The sequence below is a fragment of the Puntigrus tetrazona genome, unplaced genomic scaffold, assembly GCF_018831695.1.
Source record: "Puntigrus tetrazona isolate hp1 unplaced genomic scaffold, ASM1883169v1 S000000223, whole genome shotgun sequence".
NCBI lineage: Eukaryota > Metazoa > Chordata > Actinopteri > Cypriniformes > Cyprinidae > Puntigrus > Puntigrus tetrazona.
The window spans coordinates 1,092,501-1,108,137 of record NW_025047891.1 but is presented as its reverse complement, the minus strand read 5'-3'; the positions used below and the strand labels follow the sequence as shown (position 1 = coordinate 1,108,137).

Below are 15,637 nucleotides of genomic sequence, written 5' to 3'. Positions count from 1 at the left end.
TGAAGAACTAAGAGGCTTCTGTGAAACTGAAAGGTTCTCCAGATGTTAAAGGTTCTTCACGGAACATTTTAGACAAAGGGGCGCCGTGAGCTTTATTTTTAAGAGTAGTGTTGATTTAGAGTAGATGTTGAACAGCATGCACTGGCGTCTGTAGATGAGGGGATGTGAACTGAGTCTCTGTGTTGTGCCAGTGATCCAGTGATTCAGTGATTCAGTGATTCAGAGGCCATCACGTCTTTTTCCGAGCGGGTTCTTGATGCACAAACACTCGTTCGCGGTTGTTGGTGTTCCCTGTATTTTTCCACAGAGCACCGTCCACTCACAGTGCTTTCAAAAACAACTTTCTGGCACTCAGGCCGAGACATTCACCCATTTATTTCCAGCGTATCAGTCCACACTGCCCTGAATCAACAGCGGTGAGAACCAGAGCCCGAGGCGAACACACAGATCAGACGTGGATTAAAACTCATGCCACACAGTCCTTTCTGCATGCATTTCCTGTCGAAATATGCAGCACATTTAAAAAAAAAAAAAGACATTTGTGTTTCTGCACTTGATAAAAGCACCTCCTGTAGTTTAAAAGTTAGTGCTTTTAAAGGGATAGTTTCTTCTGTCGAGCACAAAACAAGACATTTCGAAGAATGTTTTGTAAACCAAACGTTTGGTAGACATTTACTTCCGTTGTGTTTTTTGTAAGTCGGTGGCTACTGTCAACCATTTTGTTACCAAAAATAAACATAACATAAAGAAAATGTCTCTCAAAGGTTTGGAGCAACTTGAGGGACAGACTCCTTCGTTTTGGGGGAACTATCCCTTTAAATCAAACTGGCTGGAAAAGTCGTCAACGCAAATCATATTAATCTGATATTAAAAAAATCAAGTTAAAATGGGTTAAATTATTTTGAATAGTTAGAGTAATGGAGCAAAGATACAGTGTGTCTTATAAATCAAATCATTTTTACAGTGTGTTTACAGCAAAACATCTAAATGTCTAGCCACACACACACACACACACACACACACACACACACATATATTTGTTGCTCTCTGTCAAAACTGTTTTTCTACTAGTTATGTTTATGCGTCTAAATGATGTTCCCGAAGGATTTATTGCTCTCTGTTTGTCACGCGCTTCCTGTTCACAGTCAGATTGTGTTTCTTTCTGCTTTTCCGTCTTTCTTTGAGATGATCTGTATAAATAATCTCATGTATGTCCAGATCAGCAGCTGTGTTTTCCTCAGCCTAACCCCGTCCACCTTCATGTTCTTGTGAGCTGATGGAGAATGAAGGGTTCAGAAAACCCCTCCGTCACAGACCACCGGTGTGCCACCATTTGTGGCTTGTTTTGCAAGCGATATGTACACAGGTGCCGATATAAGAGCTGGTTTCTGGACTAAACCGAAGTTAAACGTTCAGTATTAAACAGCTGAGTGGTGACGTGACTCAGTATTAAATGCAGCCTGTTTTTTGTCACATTCTGTATATTCATCATATGTTTCGTAGGACTGAAAAGCACCACATTTTAATAAACCTTGTACCACAAGAGGACATCAGCAGTAGTGAAACGAGCAGAACAAACCACTCTATACTGCCATCTAGTAGAAAGTTTAGGATCAAAATAAATAAAATAAAAATAAAAATCCCTTAATTCACTCTTATTATATGTCACTCGTTAATCTCTCTGTACCGGCAGGATCTTTTCCTAATTATTCCAACATAAAACTCCACCGAGGTTTTGCTGAAAACCAGCACCAGCCCAAACTCTAAGAACGTTTCGTTAACGTTCCTATTACGTTATGATAATATATTCAAATTCAAATTTTATTTGTCACATACACAAATGCTTTTTAAACCGTCCAGCGTCAAAATAGAAAAAAAAAAAATAAAAAAAAAAAAATATATATATATATATATATATATATATATATATATATATATATATATATATATATATATATATATATATATATAAAGAAAAATATAAGAAGAAGTATACAAAGTATAAAAATATAAGTGTAAAGTGACTAGTGCAGATATGTCCTCTGAACATTCAGAAAGGTTTTTTTTCTTGATTTTATAAATGCTTGTTAAATGAACTTTCTGTCTTATAATTCTGCAACAGTTACAATTTTAATTAAAACAATTTTAAATAGCCTAATGGTTCTGTGCTAACATTTTCAGAACATTATTAAGAATGATAAAACTGTAGCTGGAAAACCAGTAGCACAAACCAGACAATGCACTTGTTTTTAAAGTAATTCACCAGAAGAGGGCGCATACTTCCCACTATAAAATACCCCGAATTTTAATTTCTGTTGTGTTGATTAGTGAAGGTACGTGTGACGTGTCATATATAGCTAGCCTTATATCTATCTCTCTGTGTGTGTGTGTGTGTGTGTGTGTGTGTGTGTGTAACACTTGACCAAGCAGAGTAAGTTGAAAAGAACGTAAAAGTAAATTCACTAATTATCATAAAATGAGTATAAAAAGCTATTCTGTTAACGATATATATTTTCAGTGAATCTAAAATATTACTCAGAGAGAGTAATTAGCGTGTGTCACATGACATTTGTTACTTTTCGCAGCGCATTTTCGACATGGACCAATCACATTCGTTTACGGTGACTAGATTTTCAATACGATTTTACGGGGGGGTTGGGTCCATTTTGTGTACAATTAAATACCAATCGATTATATAAGTATGTATATATATCTGCATACGCGTGGGAATGGATTTCCTGAGCCATCACGCGCCCCCTTGAGGAGCGATCGTCATTTGACGCGCAGCCGTCTGCGCATGCGCCTGCGACCGCTGCGGGTTTTGCGCACGGGGACGCACGCGACGCGGCAGCAGCGGAGGAATCCATAGCAACGGCGGATAAACATGAGTTACTACAGCAGGTAAGACACCGATGGAAACCCATTTCTAAGAAATGATCCAAAAGAGCCGTCCGTTCGGGGAGGGAGCCCTGTGTGCCTACAGTCGCGTCTTTCGTAACTTTGCTGTGTTTTTTTGTCGGTGGGTCCTGTTGCGTTCCGCGCGTGCTGGAACATCAGCCCGAGCTAAAAACACAAAACAACACGCGTAGACTCGGAACGAGCTCACAAACCCCGACCCAACAGCCGAACTGGGAGCAGAAATGAGGTGAAAACGAAGCAGGAGAAAGTGAAGGAAGGCGGGCGGCTGGGTCTGACGCGTGTAACGGAGGAGCAGCGGTTAGCTGGAGGATGATAGCAGGCGAAACACATACAAATATCACCCCATGGTCGACACTACAGCGCTACACGAACTAATATTATGATCTGTAAATCACACAGAACGCATCAGGACTCAATTGATCTTTATGAAGGAAAAATCATTGACCGGTCAGTGCAACAGGCTGTGATTCATGAACAGTCACTCACTAATACATAAACATCATCCAACTGCAAGTGGTTTGACTCTTCTGACGTGGTCACGTGATGTCATTTGTACGTAATTACTATATGGAAATGATCCTATCAATTCACACGGAGTTCATAGAAACATCTTTAAGGCATTCTTGCATGTCTTCGTAACAATGAAGCCCCCTTTCTAATTGTTGCAATGCACGAATCATGGATTTGTTGCAGTTCCCGATTAAATAATAGTAGCGTGCAGTGTACCAATTGTACATCATAATTTAAAATCATTAGAATTTGAGGGGCAAACTGCTGAAATTTCATGCAAATTCGTTAACAAAAAACCCCTGTAATTTTAGGATTAGGTTTAGACGACTATATGTGCATGTGTTAATTTAAATATTTTCACTTGTTACATAAATGCAGACTACACACTTTATATTATTTTGATTATTTAAATGAAATAAACGTGATATATATATATATATATATATATATATATATATATATATATATATATATATATAATATATATATAAACATGTGAAATAAAGATGTTTATGAATATAGAAAAATATTTCTAGAAACAGTCAATAGTGAAAAATGAAATACGTTAGAATGAACTGATATCTAATCAATTTTATTTCATTTTATAACTTCATAAGCGTATGCATTTTTAAAATGTTAATAAATAGATTGCATATTTATTATTTTTAAGACAGCGATTTATTGTTTATTTAATTTTGACAAATTCCCCGCACTGCCTTTTTTGTACGTTTTCTAGTTTGTGAGATTGCTGTAGCAATGTTGAAATGAAAGTAGTTTCAGAGTCAGTCGTTGGCCAGTTCTGCTGTAAACGCTGCTCGTACGGAGGGATGAATGGTCCGTCTCTGGATAGAAGTGGCTCTGATGAATCTGTCCTGACAGCTGTGAGGATGCGATGCAGCTGGAGTCTCTGGCCGTCCTTGGCTCCGTCCTGAGTCCAGTGTGTTGGCAGGACTAAGATCGTTTTCCACATCTTTGTGTAAGTGTTGTCCTCCAGACGCGCTGGGCCTTTTCCTATCCGAGCCGCTCTCCTTCCATCCCACGATGCCTGAGCTGGAATTCAGCGAGCTTCGGTCTGATGCACAAGGACAGGAAGCGCTTTGGATTTATTTAACGTTCAGCCTCTTGTGAGAAGTTTTGACGCAGTTTTCTTAAAGTCACGACGAACTTGGCTTCTGCTCTGCGTTGGACTCCTAATTGAATCTCTGGCTTTAGATAGATGGGACTCTGGATTGTTTCTCGTGATCTCATGAGGTTGTTTTATCTGATCTGGTCCTCTTGTTTGCAATTTTCTCATGAGTTTCCGAGCAAGCGAGTGCAACAGTGGCTTTTTAAGTGTTTACATTTTTTGTGGCTCTGAGATAAGCCACCAAATTGATTCAAAGCAAATACGATTTTTGGGCTAAAATAATTGAATACTGAACTGCTCGTCTGCGTATGCAGAAAAGAAACTATAACTTATAGATTAAGCACAGAATGAAAGCATGCAAGGTTATATAAGGATATATAAGTTGTTGGGAGACCATTCGTGTGCCTTCATTGGAGTGGGCGATCATTGCCCAACGTTTCTGCAGCGTTTCTATGGTTACTATGACTTCTGTAATTGGTGGATTTGCTTCGAGATTAAAGGAATAGTTCATCCAAAAATTGAAATTTTCTCAAACTGTCTCACCCTTCAGTCCATCCAAGATGTGGATCAATTTGTTCCTTCGGTTTTGGAGAAATGTAGCGTTAGCCTACATGGCTCGCTCAGCAGTGAATGGGTGCCGTCAGAATAAAAACATCACTGTAACACGCACCACTCCAGTCCGTCAAGTGAGAAGACAAACCCTGCGAGTTTGTAAGAAACAAATCCATCGTTTAATTTCAAACTGTCCATAATCCATAATAACGCTTCCTTCAGTGAAAAAGCAATCTGGTGTGACTCAGGAGAGAAATCTGCTCTAATCTCAGCTCTAAACAAATACCCGGCAGGATTTAGACTACAGGAAACCATTTTGGATTCGTATTTTGGCCAGAAGCGACTTATTGGTGGATTTGTTTCTTGGACTCGTTCTAACGGCACCCATTCACTGTTTCACGCTTTACTGTCACATTTGTCAAAGCTCACGCCGGATGAATGGTTTTTACTTCTGGAGCCTGTTTGTTGTGGTCTGTGGCACTGAGATGCAGACCGTGTGTCTCCTTGATCTCTTTTGCTGAGTGCAGCTGGCCAGGAGTCACGTATCACAGCGGGCTTTTTCAAGGAGTTCCTTCCCCGAGCCAGAAAACGGTCCGTCTTCTCGCAAACCTGATGAATAAGTCTGAAAGCGTCATTATGGCGCAATTACGGACTGTTCGGTAGCCATTAGAGGAACATGGAAGTACAGCACAGCCTTAGATTGGCATCATTATCACAGCCGTGAGAGGAAATGACACGCTGCAGATGAGACGATTGCGCTTCGCGTTTGCATTCATAATAATTTACATAACCCACATTTGCCAAAGCGACTTGTGCACCACTCTGTGTTTTTTAGTACTTCTTCGTTGCATTAAAGTAACACATTTGCTTCTTTTTAAAATAATAGTTTCAGAACTTCCTCCCGATTGAAATGAAACGGCAGAAGCAGATCCGTCTTGTTTGCAGTAACACAGGAACATTTACTGATGTCTACAGGAAAAAAATCAGATACTTCCATCCAGATACGTGAGATTAAAAAGGAGGAAGTAAATTGGAGACCTTTATTTTGTCTGATAGTCTTATGACATTTATGTACCATAATATTTCAGAGAGAAAAAGATTAGTCTAAAATTAAGTTTTTTTTTTTTCATGGCAGTTGGAAACGTTTGTTGTATAACTACTATCTAGTTTATTCTTCTGTTTTATTTGCAGTCTATAATGATTTCTATACAGTCTGTACAGATTTCATCAGTAGGTACAAGTTTATTGGGAAAAGCAATACTGTAGCTCACACACACATTATTAATTCATTTGATGGCTCTCATGATGTAAAAATGTTTATAGATTTAGCCCTGAGTACTTTGCACTCCTCAGTTTTTATGGCATGTGCATTTATGGAAAAAAAACACTTTTTATATATTATAAATATAAAGATAGCTGGAAAATGAGAGGAAAGACTCTCATTTGAGCCAAAGCGAGGACAAGCGGTGGATGTTTTAGGTGAATTACTATGAATACATAACAGGAGAGATGTGATGATGTTTGCATTTACAGTTTAGAGACGCTAGGACTGCTCCGTAAGAAAACAGTTCATTAGAGCTAAACAGTTGTACGTGATGCTATACTGCACACATCAAGCATGTATTTCTGCAGCGGTGTGTGTAGTTTTGGGCTGTTTGATTTCACGTGGAGAAGAGTTCACACTTCAGAGTGACACCAAGCGCTTGCCAGCCTTTTCAAAGGGCGTCTGTGGGATGTTGTTGCCGTGGTAACAGCAGCAGCCCTGAGGGCTCACCTGCGGGTGTCATGTGTGTGTTCCCTCATGAGCTGCCCAGGTAGAGACGCCCCAGACCCAGACACACTCTCACACACACACACACTCGACATGGAGACGGTGAAGAGCTCTTCTCAGCCTTCTTACAGCCGCTGGTCATACAGGTACACACACACACACACACACACACACAGGACAGAGGTTTAGTGCTGAGAGTATAGAGAGTGTGTGGTTTGGATTCACGCGAGGGCCGTCTCTCTGTTGTGTTTTCACAGTGTTTGAGTTCCTGAATTTCGATTCCTCTCTAATGAAAGATAGCACGTTAGGTAAATGAGTATAAAGTAACGGATAGACGGATGCAGGGTTAATTGACATTTATTGACATCATAAACACTGATGATAAACGTTGTTTTGCTGTGAATGATTTATTTGGTATAAATGGATGCATGAATAGACACAGCTCCATCTCGTCCATCTGATCCTTCTTTCCTTCTTTCTTTCTTTCTTTCTTTCTTTCTAGTTTGTTTAAATTGCTCGGTGCAGAAGTTTCAGTGCAAACTTATTTTTGATGTTAAATACTGGAGGAGACTTTTTTTAGATGTTTAAAAGTAAAATGACAAAATGCATGAGTAGGAGAAATAAAAATGAACAGAATCAGAAATGTATATTATTCTTATTAATATAACAATTTTGAATGCCATTGTGATTGACTTGAGTTTTTATAATGTGAATATGTGGTGTTTTGGAGGGCTGCTGGGCTCCTCTGAGGATAATGAACTTTATTTCTATTCAGTTCATGTTTCAAATAAGAGTGTTTTTAAGGTCCTTTCGTTCCTTCTTACTGGAGAGCATCTGTTAGCGTGTGTGTGTGTGTGTGTGTGTGTGAGGTGTTACCTCAGGTTGTTATGTTGACGCTGGTAACCATGGCGACACAGGTGTCACATCAGACAGCTTGTGTGTCACCTTACCTCAGAGAGCATGAAACATTCATTCAGGTGTGTGTTCGTTCGTCATCTTCATCACTGACTCTTCCTCTCTTGTAATTCTCTCCCCTCTTTCCGTCTGTCATCGCCATGGAAACAAAGAGCCTCCAGTTCTTCCAGCTTCGCGTCCGCCGCCATGACAAGGTACGACAAACTCACTACTGTATGCTGGGATGCTTTATGTTTAGCCTTTTAACACAGATCTGTTGGGTGTGTGTGTGTGTGTGTATTTTTAGACACACAGTCATAGATGCGTGTGTATGAGATGTTTGCGAGAAATTGATTTTCTTTCGTTTGGCTGTCTATCTGTTGCCTAGCGACGCAATGACTGACAGATGACTAATGGTGGTTAAAACGCTGCAGCTTTCAGTCTCTAGTCTCAACATGTCAAATGATGTGTTTTAGTTTCAGATTAATTCAAGACTTAAGCCTAGTCCTAGACTAAAATGTAAAACTGAGCTGTTTCAACTGAAAGACATTTGCACAGACTTATCTTGAAACTTGTCATTGCCTTTGTTTTGTCTTAAGATGCACACCAGTAATGTTTTTTTCATTCACCAGGAATGTTTATAAAAATTACTAATTGAACTATGGTCTGTTTCTGTCTTGGGCTAAGCTCTGTCTATGAAACGCCGAAGGGGATGATGATGCAAGTGTGTGTTAATGAGCTCTTAATGTTGTGTGTTGTGTTTCAGTACGCTGGAGGACGACAGTCTGAACCTCAGACAGCAGAAACTGGAGAAACAGGTGAAACACATTTACATGATAAACATAAGACAATCATCAGAACATGCCAACTCATAAGAAGCACATTTCAGAAGATTTATATATGCAATAAAACAAGAACACTTAGTATTTGCCGTTACATACTTAAATGAAACAAAATGTACTTACCTTGTAACTAAGTTAGGGTACAGTTTGTAACTATGTAGATGTATGAGATAGTAACAGAGCGAGTGTGTTATACAGCTACTTGCACACTTAAGTACATACTTGATCAACTTTAGTTTAAGTAGCTTATGTCTGTGTAAGTACATTTATAAAGTATGTGACAATCCTTTGGTTAAATGGGTAATAACATATGTGTAACACTAGCTGCCTGTCACATCTACATGATTACAAACCAGAAGTACAGGCTGCTCATAAAGAAAAGATTTTATGTTTTCTACCAATTATTAGCTAATTACTCTGGACTATGGCCACCTTAAAATAAAGTGTTACCAATCAAACATGACACAATAAAACATTATATACAGTAACGCATGTAGAAAAACGGAATAATACACAATAACATGCATTGAAACTAAAAAATAATATTTTATGTTATGAAATAAAAAAAACCACAAACCACAGAAAACACACATAATGTGCATGTAAACAAAATAAAACATAACACGTCAAAATGCAACAAAGCACAAACCTACTTTAAAAAATACAACAATACATAATAACGTGTATTGAAATAAAATAATGAACAGTAACACATTAAAGAATTATAAAATCAAAATGCATTAAAAAAAATAGCACAGTAATATACAGTACTATGGATGTTACTTTTTATTGTGATGCAGTTCCTGTGTTTCCGGCCCTCAGCATCTCACACTTTAAGTGAAACCATTCAAACTGTCTTTGTGTTAGCAGCTCTCATTTCTCTTCCTGTCTGCACACACACACACACACACACACACACACACACACACACACACACACGCACTGTTCGCTTCTGCCGTTGTAAGGATGACTCTAGCGAGTATGCGTCAACTTCTTCATCTCTCTGTGAGTGTTTTGTTGTGTGTGTTTTCTGCTCATGCTCCTGATCCCTGACTGTTATCGTTCACTTCCTGTGTCGTACCGTCTTTATCTCAGCCCTGTTGGATTATCTTTGTATCACAATAGCTGTCACATGTTTGTATACTCCTACTTACTCTTTCTTATGACTAATGTTGCTCTCGGTTTTAGTGCTTCACCTCAAACTTCACGGGATGGTTTCCCGGATAAGGATTAGTTAAAGCCATTTTAAGACTAAACAGTGCCACTGATGTATTTTAAGATGTCAGTACAAGCTTTTCTTTAGTATAGAGGGCTATAAAGGCTTTTTTTTTTTTTTCAAGCGATGTACAAATCTCTATTTAGAAAAATGTACATTTATGACTGGTATTGTTATCCAGGGCCACATATAATGAATTTAAATAACATTTATATTATTTTCTGAATGAAATGAAAAGACAGTAACAGGCAGAATGATGAGTAATATACACTAAGTCTCTCCACGTGCCTCTTATTGCATATTTTTGATGTATGCTGGCTCTAGTGGTTTGTGCATCCCTATGAAGTGCGCTGTATGCCTGCAGTAAGTGAGGAGTAGTGATGTTGTCTGTGTGGCTGCAGAGGGCGCTGCTGGAGCAGAAGCAGCGGCGGAAGCGTCAGGAGCCTCTGATGGTTCAGCCCAACCCCGAGGGCCGTCCCCGGCGCTCCCGGCCCCGCCGCAGCGAGGAACACGCTCTCCTCGTGGAGCCGCACCTCAGCACCGCCAGCGACGTCATCCTCGACGGTGAGGCCGCTGATTTCACAGATCGCTGTGCAACTCTTACTGTAGACAAACACCATCCTGTCACTCAGATTGTGTGGAAGAGGGAAGATGAGAGTGAAGCTGAACTCGAACATCTTTTTTTAAGACGCATGACTTGAGCACGTCAGCCAAATGTTGTCGATCATGCCGCTTTTTATGAAGCTTTTTATTAGTGGCTGGAGTTATGTGGTAATGCATGGCTACCGGCGCTTTGAGAGTCCAAACAAGCAGCGCAATATGAATCTCCGTGGCTCCTGGTGATGTGTTGAGGTCTTGTGAAGCGTAATTACGAGCTGATGCATGGTAAACCAGCGCTCCCGTGTGTGTGTGTGTGTGTGTGTGTGTGTGTGTGTGTGTGTGTCTTACCACACTCCGACTCAGCGTTGTATCTGATCCTATGATGAATGAACTGATTCATTTTAACATGGTTTATGCCGATGAAGGCCGGTTTATTTATTTTATATGTTTGAGTCATGTAAAACATCCCCTTCTCACATCATTAATAATATAATTGTATTTATGAGCAGTTCAAGGGAACGAGTCGGACTTCATATTTTCTCCGGAGCTCTGGATTATAGGTAATAATGTTGTAAATGATTTCTTGCACAGACCTCAGTATATCATCAGGAGACACAGGGATTCATTTTGTGTTGCCTGTCTTTGCAAAGTGACGGTACCCATTGACTTGCATTGTATGAACCGTTTCTGCTTAAAATCTTCTATACTGTTCTACTGAAGACAAAAAAGTCAGCTACATCTAGGATGGCCTGAATGTGATTAAATTAACAGCTATTTTTATTTTATTTTTAGGGTACTATACCTTTAAATGACGCCGCTCGTCCCTGTGCTTTGTGTTATTATTCATCCCACTGTTTTGCTTCGTTTGGGCACTAGTTTTGCGTTCTCTTATCTGTTTCTCAGGACTCGTATCTGCTGCTCGTCCTTCACTTTCTCTGAGAAGGTTTCTCGTTCATTTGCAGTCAGACTTTTTTAGTTTCCACTATCAAACAAAAAAGATCTCTTCTCCTTCTGAACAGGTCTTGAAGTGAATATTGTGCTTTTGCATTTAGCTGCGTGTGTGTGTTTTACGATTGAATGTGTGTGTGTGTGTGTGTCAGGCATCGACGGCCCCGCGGCTCTGCTGGGTTCAGAGGCTCCGGATCTGGGCAGTAAGATCCAGGTTCTGTCGGTGTGTCCTCCTCCGCAGCCCTCGCCGCCGGCCGCAGAAGAGCCTGAGACTGACGCCGACACAGACACGCTGCTGGAGCCCAAAACTGACATACACACACTGCTGCAGAGACGCGGTACGACACACACACCGGTGCACTCATGCGTGTTTTGGGGGGTAAAGGTTGCTAAAAGTAAAACCCATAAAAATATTTCTGTTACTTGGTATAAAATAATTAAACTTAAAATAAAATATAAAAAGGTAATGAATAATTCAAAATGACATTACAATAAATAAACACTTAAAATCAATGACTACACAAAGAATAATGTCAACTAAAAGTAAAACCATAAGAAACTGTAATGTTTAATTTTTTTTACTTGAAATAAACGATAACTGAAATAAAATATGAAATACAAAAACCTTAATAAATATTACGGAGTAATGAAAAATAAGTACATTATAGCATATTTTATTTAAATAAATAAATAATAATTAGATTCAAATGTGTATATTTAAACACACACACACATAAATAATAAAAATCTAAAAAAGTGAATCTAAAAAAACCCAGCTAGTTGCAAAAAAGCTAATCTAATTGTTAAATTCTTAAAGTACATAATTGCTAACAAATAAATAAAATAAAATACTTATTTTAATAATAACAGAAATAATTAATAATTAAATAATAATACAAAATAAAAACATACAACAAAATAACCTAAACTTTAATTCAAATTAAAGCGAAAAAAGAAAATATAAGAATTAAGTATAGTATATAGTCTAGTATACTGATGATATACTTTTATGAAGGAAGTTACAGAAATGTAAACGTTGTCGTCTTAATAAGAAGTTCAATAACTTTTTAATATAGAAAAAGGACTCTGGACATTTATATGCTGAACAATGCACACAATTTAAATAAATAAAATAAATGAAACCCTGTGAAAGGAACAAAACGATAAAGAGCAGTAACAGTTCATATTACTGAATGTCTGCTGGGGATATTTTTAAAAATGTCAAGAGCAGAACACACATTCTGGTGTGTGTGTGTGTGTGTGTGTGTGTGTGTCTCAGGAGGCTGTGTGTAAATGGCAGTCCTGGTCTCGGCACAGCAGCTGTTGTCTCTCATCTCCAGCTCTATAATCTCTGTTTCTCTCAGGACTGTCTGGCAGCATGAACTACGACGAGGCCAGCGAGGAAGACGACGATGAGTCTGAAGAGCGAAGCCGGTCGCTGTCACCGAACACCGAGAGCACGCGTCCTGCATCGGCCTCCAGCACCAAATCCACCACGGTCAGACAAATAATCATCATCTCAATACAGACACTACAGCAAACATGGAAAGAAGTCACAGAATAAGAATACGTGAATAACTCCACTTGACAAAAACAATAAAACCAATTAAACCGATAAAAATAACAAGAATAAAAAAACTAAATGGATAAAATAATAATAACACCAGTAATAGTAATAAAATATATATATATATATATATATATATATATATATATATATATATATATATATATATATATATATATATATATATATATAATATTTAAATTCCATTTTGTTAAACAAAAGAAATATATATACTTTAAAATATTCAAAATATGTATAAAATAAGTATATATAAAAATATGCACATGAAATATAAATATTCCAATTAACATAAATTATACAAATAGATGCAGAAATAATACAAATATTAAAAAAAAAAGAAAATAAATTTGTCCTGTCAAACAGTTAATTAAATAAAAAAAAGTTTTAGCTTACTTCATATATGTATGTGTACTGTGTATTCGTATTATATGTGTGGATATATGTATATATGAAAATATTTAGAAAATATTTCATGATTACATATTAATATATTTACATATCAAATAAAATATACACAGTATACATACTTTATATAATGTAAACAAAAAAACTGCATACGTAATGGGGAAAATAAATGTAAACAAATTAAAGAAATATTTTAACATAAAAAGTAGATAAACAAACAAAAAAAAACAAATTAATTCAATTATAGACAAAATGCTTCAAATACATAATTAAATAAAGGACAATAAATAAAATATTAGATTAAAAACATTAATGTAATTTTAAAAAACATATAAAAATCAAATGAATATGAATAATAGTTTTTGTTTGTCTCTCAGGAGTGTCTCCCGGTGGGTTCTCCGTCGGCTGAGGGCTCCTGCATCGAGGTGGATAACCTGGAGGAGTTTGTTCTCCGTCCGGCTCCGAGGGGAGTCACCGTCAAGTGCCGCATCTCACGGGATAAGAAGGGCATGGACCGAGGCCTCTATCCCACCTACTTCATGCACCTGGAGAGAGAAGACGGCAAGAAGGTCCGATCTGATCCTTCACAATCACTTCTGACCGCTTTACCGCTCTCTCGCTCATCTGTCTCTCTCCCTCAGGTGTTCCTGTTGGCCGGACGCAAGAGGAAAAAGAGCAAAACATCCAACTATCTGATATCTGTAGACGCCACTGACCTGTCCCGTGAGGGCGAGAGCTTCATAGGGAAGCTGAGGTGCCTCTCTCCTGTCTTTTATCTGGTATTAACTGGAGATTCAGGCCCGAGTGAACCGTTACCATCGTGAACTTAACATTTAAATAAAAAGCACAAATTGCAGGTTTCAATACTGTATTTGCAACAGAAGCACATGTAATAAGTATGAAAAAATCTTAATAATTAAGTATTTCTGTTATTATTAAAATGAGTGTTCTATGTAAAAAAAAATATAGTTATAATAAACAATAAAAATGTATTTAAAATAAATATATAAAAAATGAAAACTGTACTAAAATTAAACAAGAAATTGTATCAAAATAAATAAACATTAAAAGATACATTTAAATAAAAAGCTGTATTTAAGTAAATAAATAACAATTAGTTTAAAAAGATAGCTAGTATAACTACTTAAAAATATTAAATAACTACGGATATATTAAAATTATGTAATAAAATATTACACTAAATGCATAATAAAGATTTTAAAAATAATAACATATTAAAATATAAATAATAATATTAAAATAATAATATTAAAAATGCACAGTACTATAGGAAGTAGGAAACAAAAGCATAACAAATGAATGTAATAGAAACAATTGTAATAATAATAATTATTCATTATTTTAAATAAAACATTTTCACAATATAATTTTTGTCTTTACAATTGAAAATATATAGCAGCCTTTTGAAAGTTATTCTCTAAAGTTAATAAAAATTTGAACTAAATAATTCATGTATTAATCACACAAGCTTTTAACCCTCTGCCGTCCGGCTCCATGGGTGTTTGTTAAATCAAACCGAAGGGCATAGGGCATAGGGGATGATTTGGAACGCAGCCCATGGACTGTTTTGGTGTGAGTTGTTGTTCTCTGTTCACCGCAGGTCCAATCTGATGGGAACCAAGTTTACTGTGTATGATAACGGCACGAACCCCTCGAAAACCCCCGGAGCGCTGCTGGAGGAGACCAACACTCGGCAGGAGCTCGCCGCTATCTGCTACGTCAGTCTGCCTCTGCTTCTCTCTTCCTGACGGCTTTTGTCCTCCTCTTACTGTGTGTGTGTGTGTGTGTGTGTTTAGGAGACCAACGTTCTGGGCTTCAAAGGGCCCCGGAAGATGACGGTGATCATTCCCGGCATGAACATGAACTTCGAGCGTGTTCCGGTCCGGCCCGTGTGTGTGAGTGTGTCCTCTCGCAGCCTTCGCTCAGATCCTCAGGACGAGCCCCGTGGCTGATGTGTGTGTGTGTGTGTGTGTGTTTCAGGAGCAGGAGTCTCTGCTGAGTAAATGGCAGAATCACTCTCTGGAGAATCTGATCGAGCTGCACAATAAAGCGCCGGTGTGGAACGACGACACGCAGTCCTACGTGCTCAACTTCCACGGCAGAGTCACGCAGGCCTCGGTCAAGAACTTCCAGATCGTCCACGACAACGACCGTGAGTCTCCTCACTACATACAGTACATGTCCAGAGTCAGCGGGAAGAGGGAAACAGGAAGGAATCAAAGTTGTTCTAAGACAAGAATGCTTT

General features: G+C 38.1%; 1 protein-coding gene across 2 annotated transcripts in view; it reads left to right on the top strand.

Annotated features, from left to right (window-relative positions):
* The first annotated feature begins 2,764 nt into the window (after positions 1-2,764).
* tulp3 (TUB like protein 3) overlaps positions 2,765-15,637 on the top strand; it is a 15,559-nt gene continuing 2,686 nt past the window's right edge. Inside the window, exons 1-11 of one of the 2 annotated variants that reach the window (XM_043230741.1) lie at positions 2,767-2,901; positions 7,946-7,987; positions 8,539-8,590; positions 10,232-10,394; positions 11,531-11,716; positions 12,743-12,876; positions 13,749-13,940; positions 14,013-14,125; positions 14,993-15,110; positions 15,189-15,287; positions 15,373-15,544. In XM_043230741.1, the coding sequence (XP_043086676.1) occupies positions 2,885-2,901; positions 7,946-7,987; positions 8,539-8,590; positions 10,232-10,394; positions 11,531-11,716; positions 12,743-12,876; positions 13,749-13,940; positions 14,013-14,125; positions 14,993-15,110; positions 15,189-15,287; positions 15,373-15,544 (1,288 nt within the window). In that variant the 5' untranslated portion in view covers positions 2,767-2,884. Of the gene's footprint in view, positions 2,902-7,945; positions 7,988-8,538; positions 8,591-10,231; positions 10,395-11,530; positions 11,717-12,742; positions 12,877-13,748; positions 14,126-14,992; positions 15,111-15,188; positions 15,288-15,372; positions 15,545-15,637 lie in introns of both variants that reach the window. The other variant, XM_043230740.1, reaches the window with a different exon arrangement.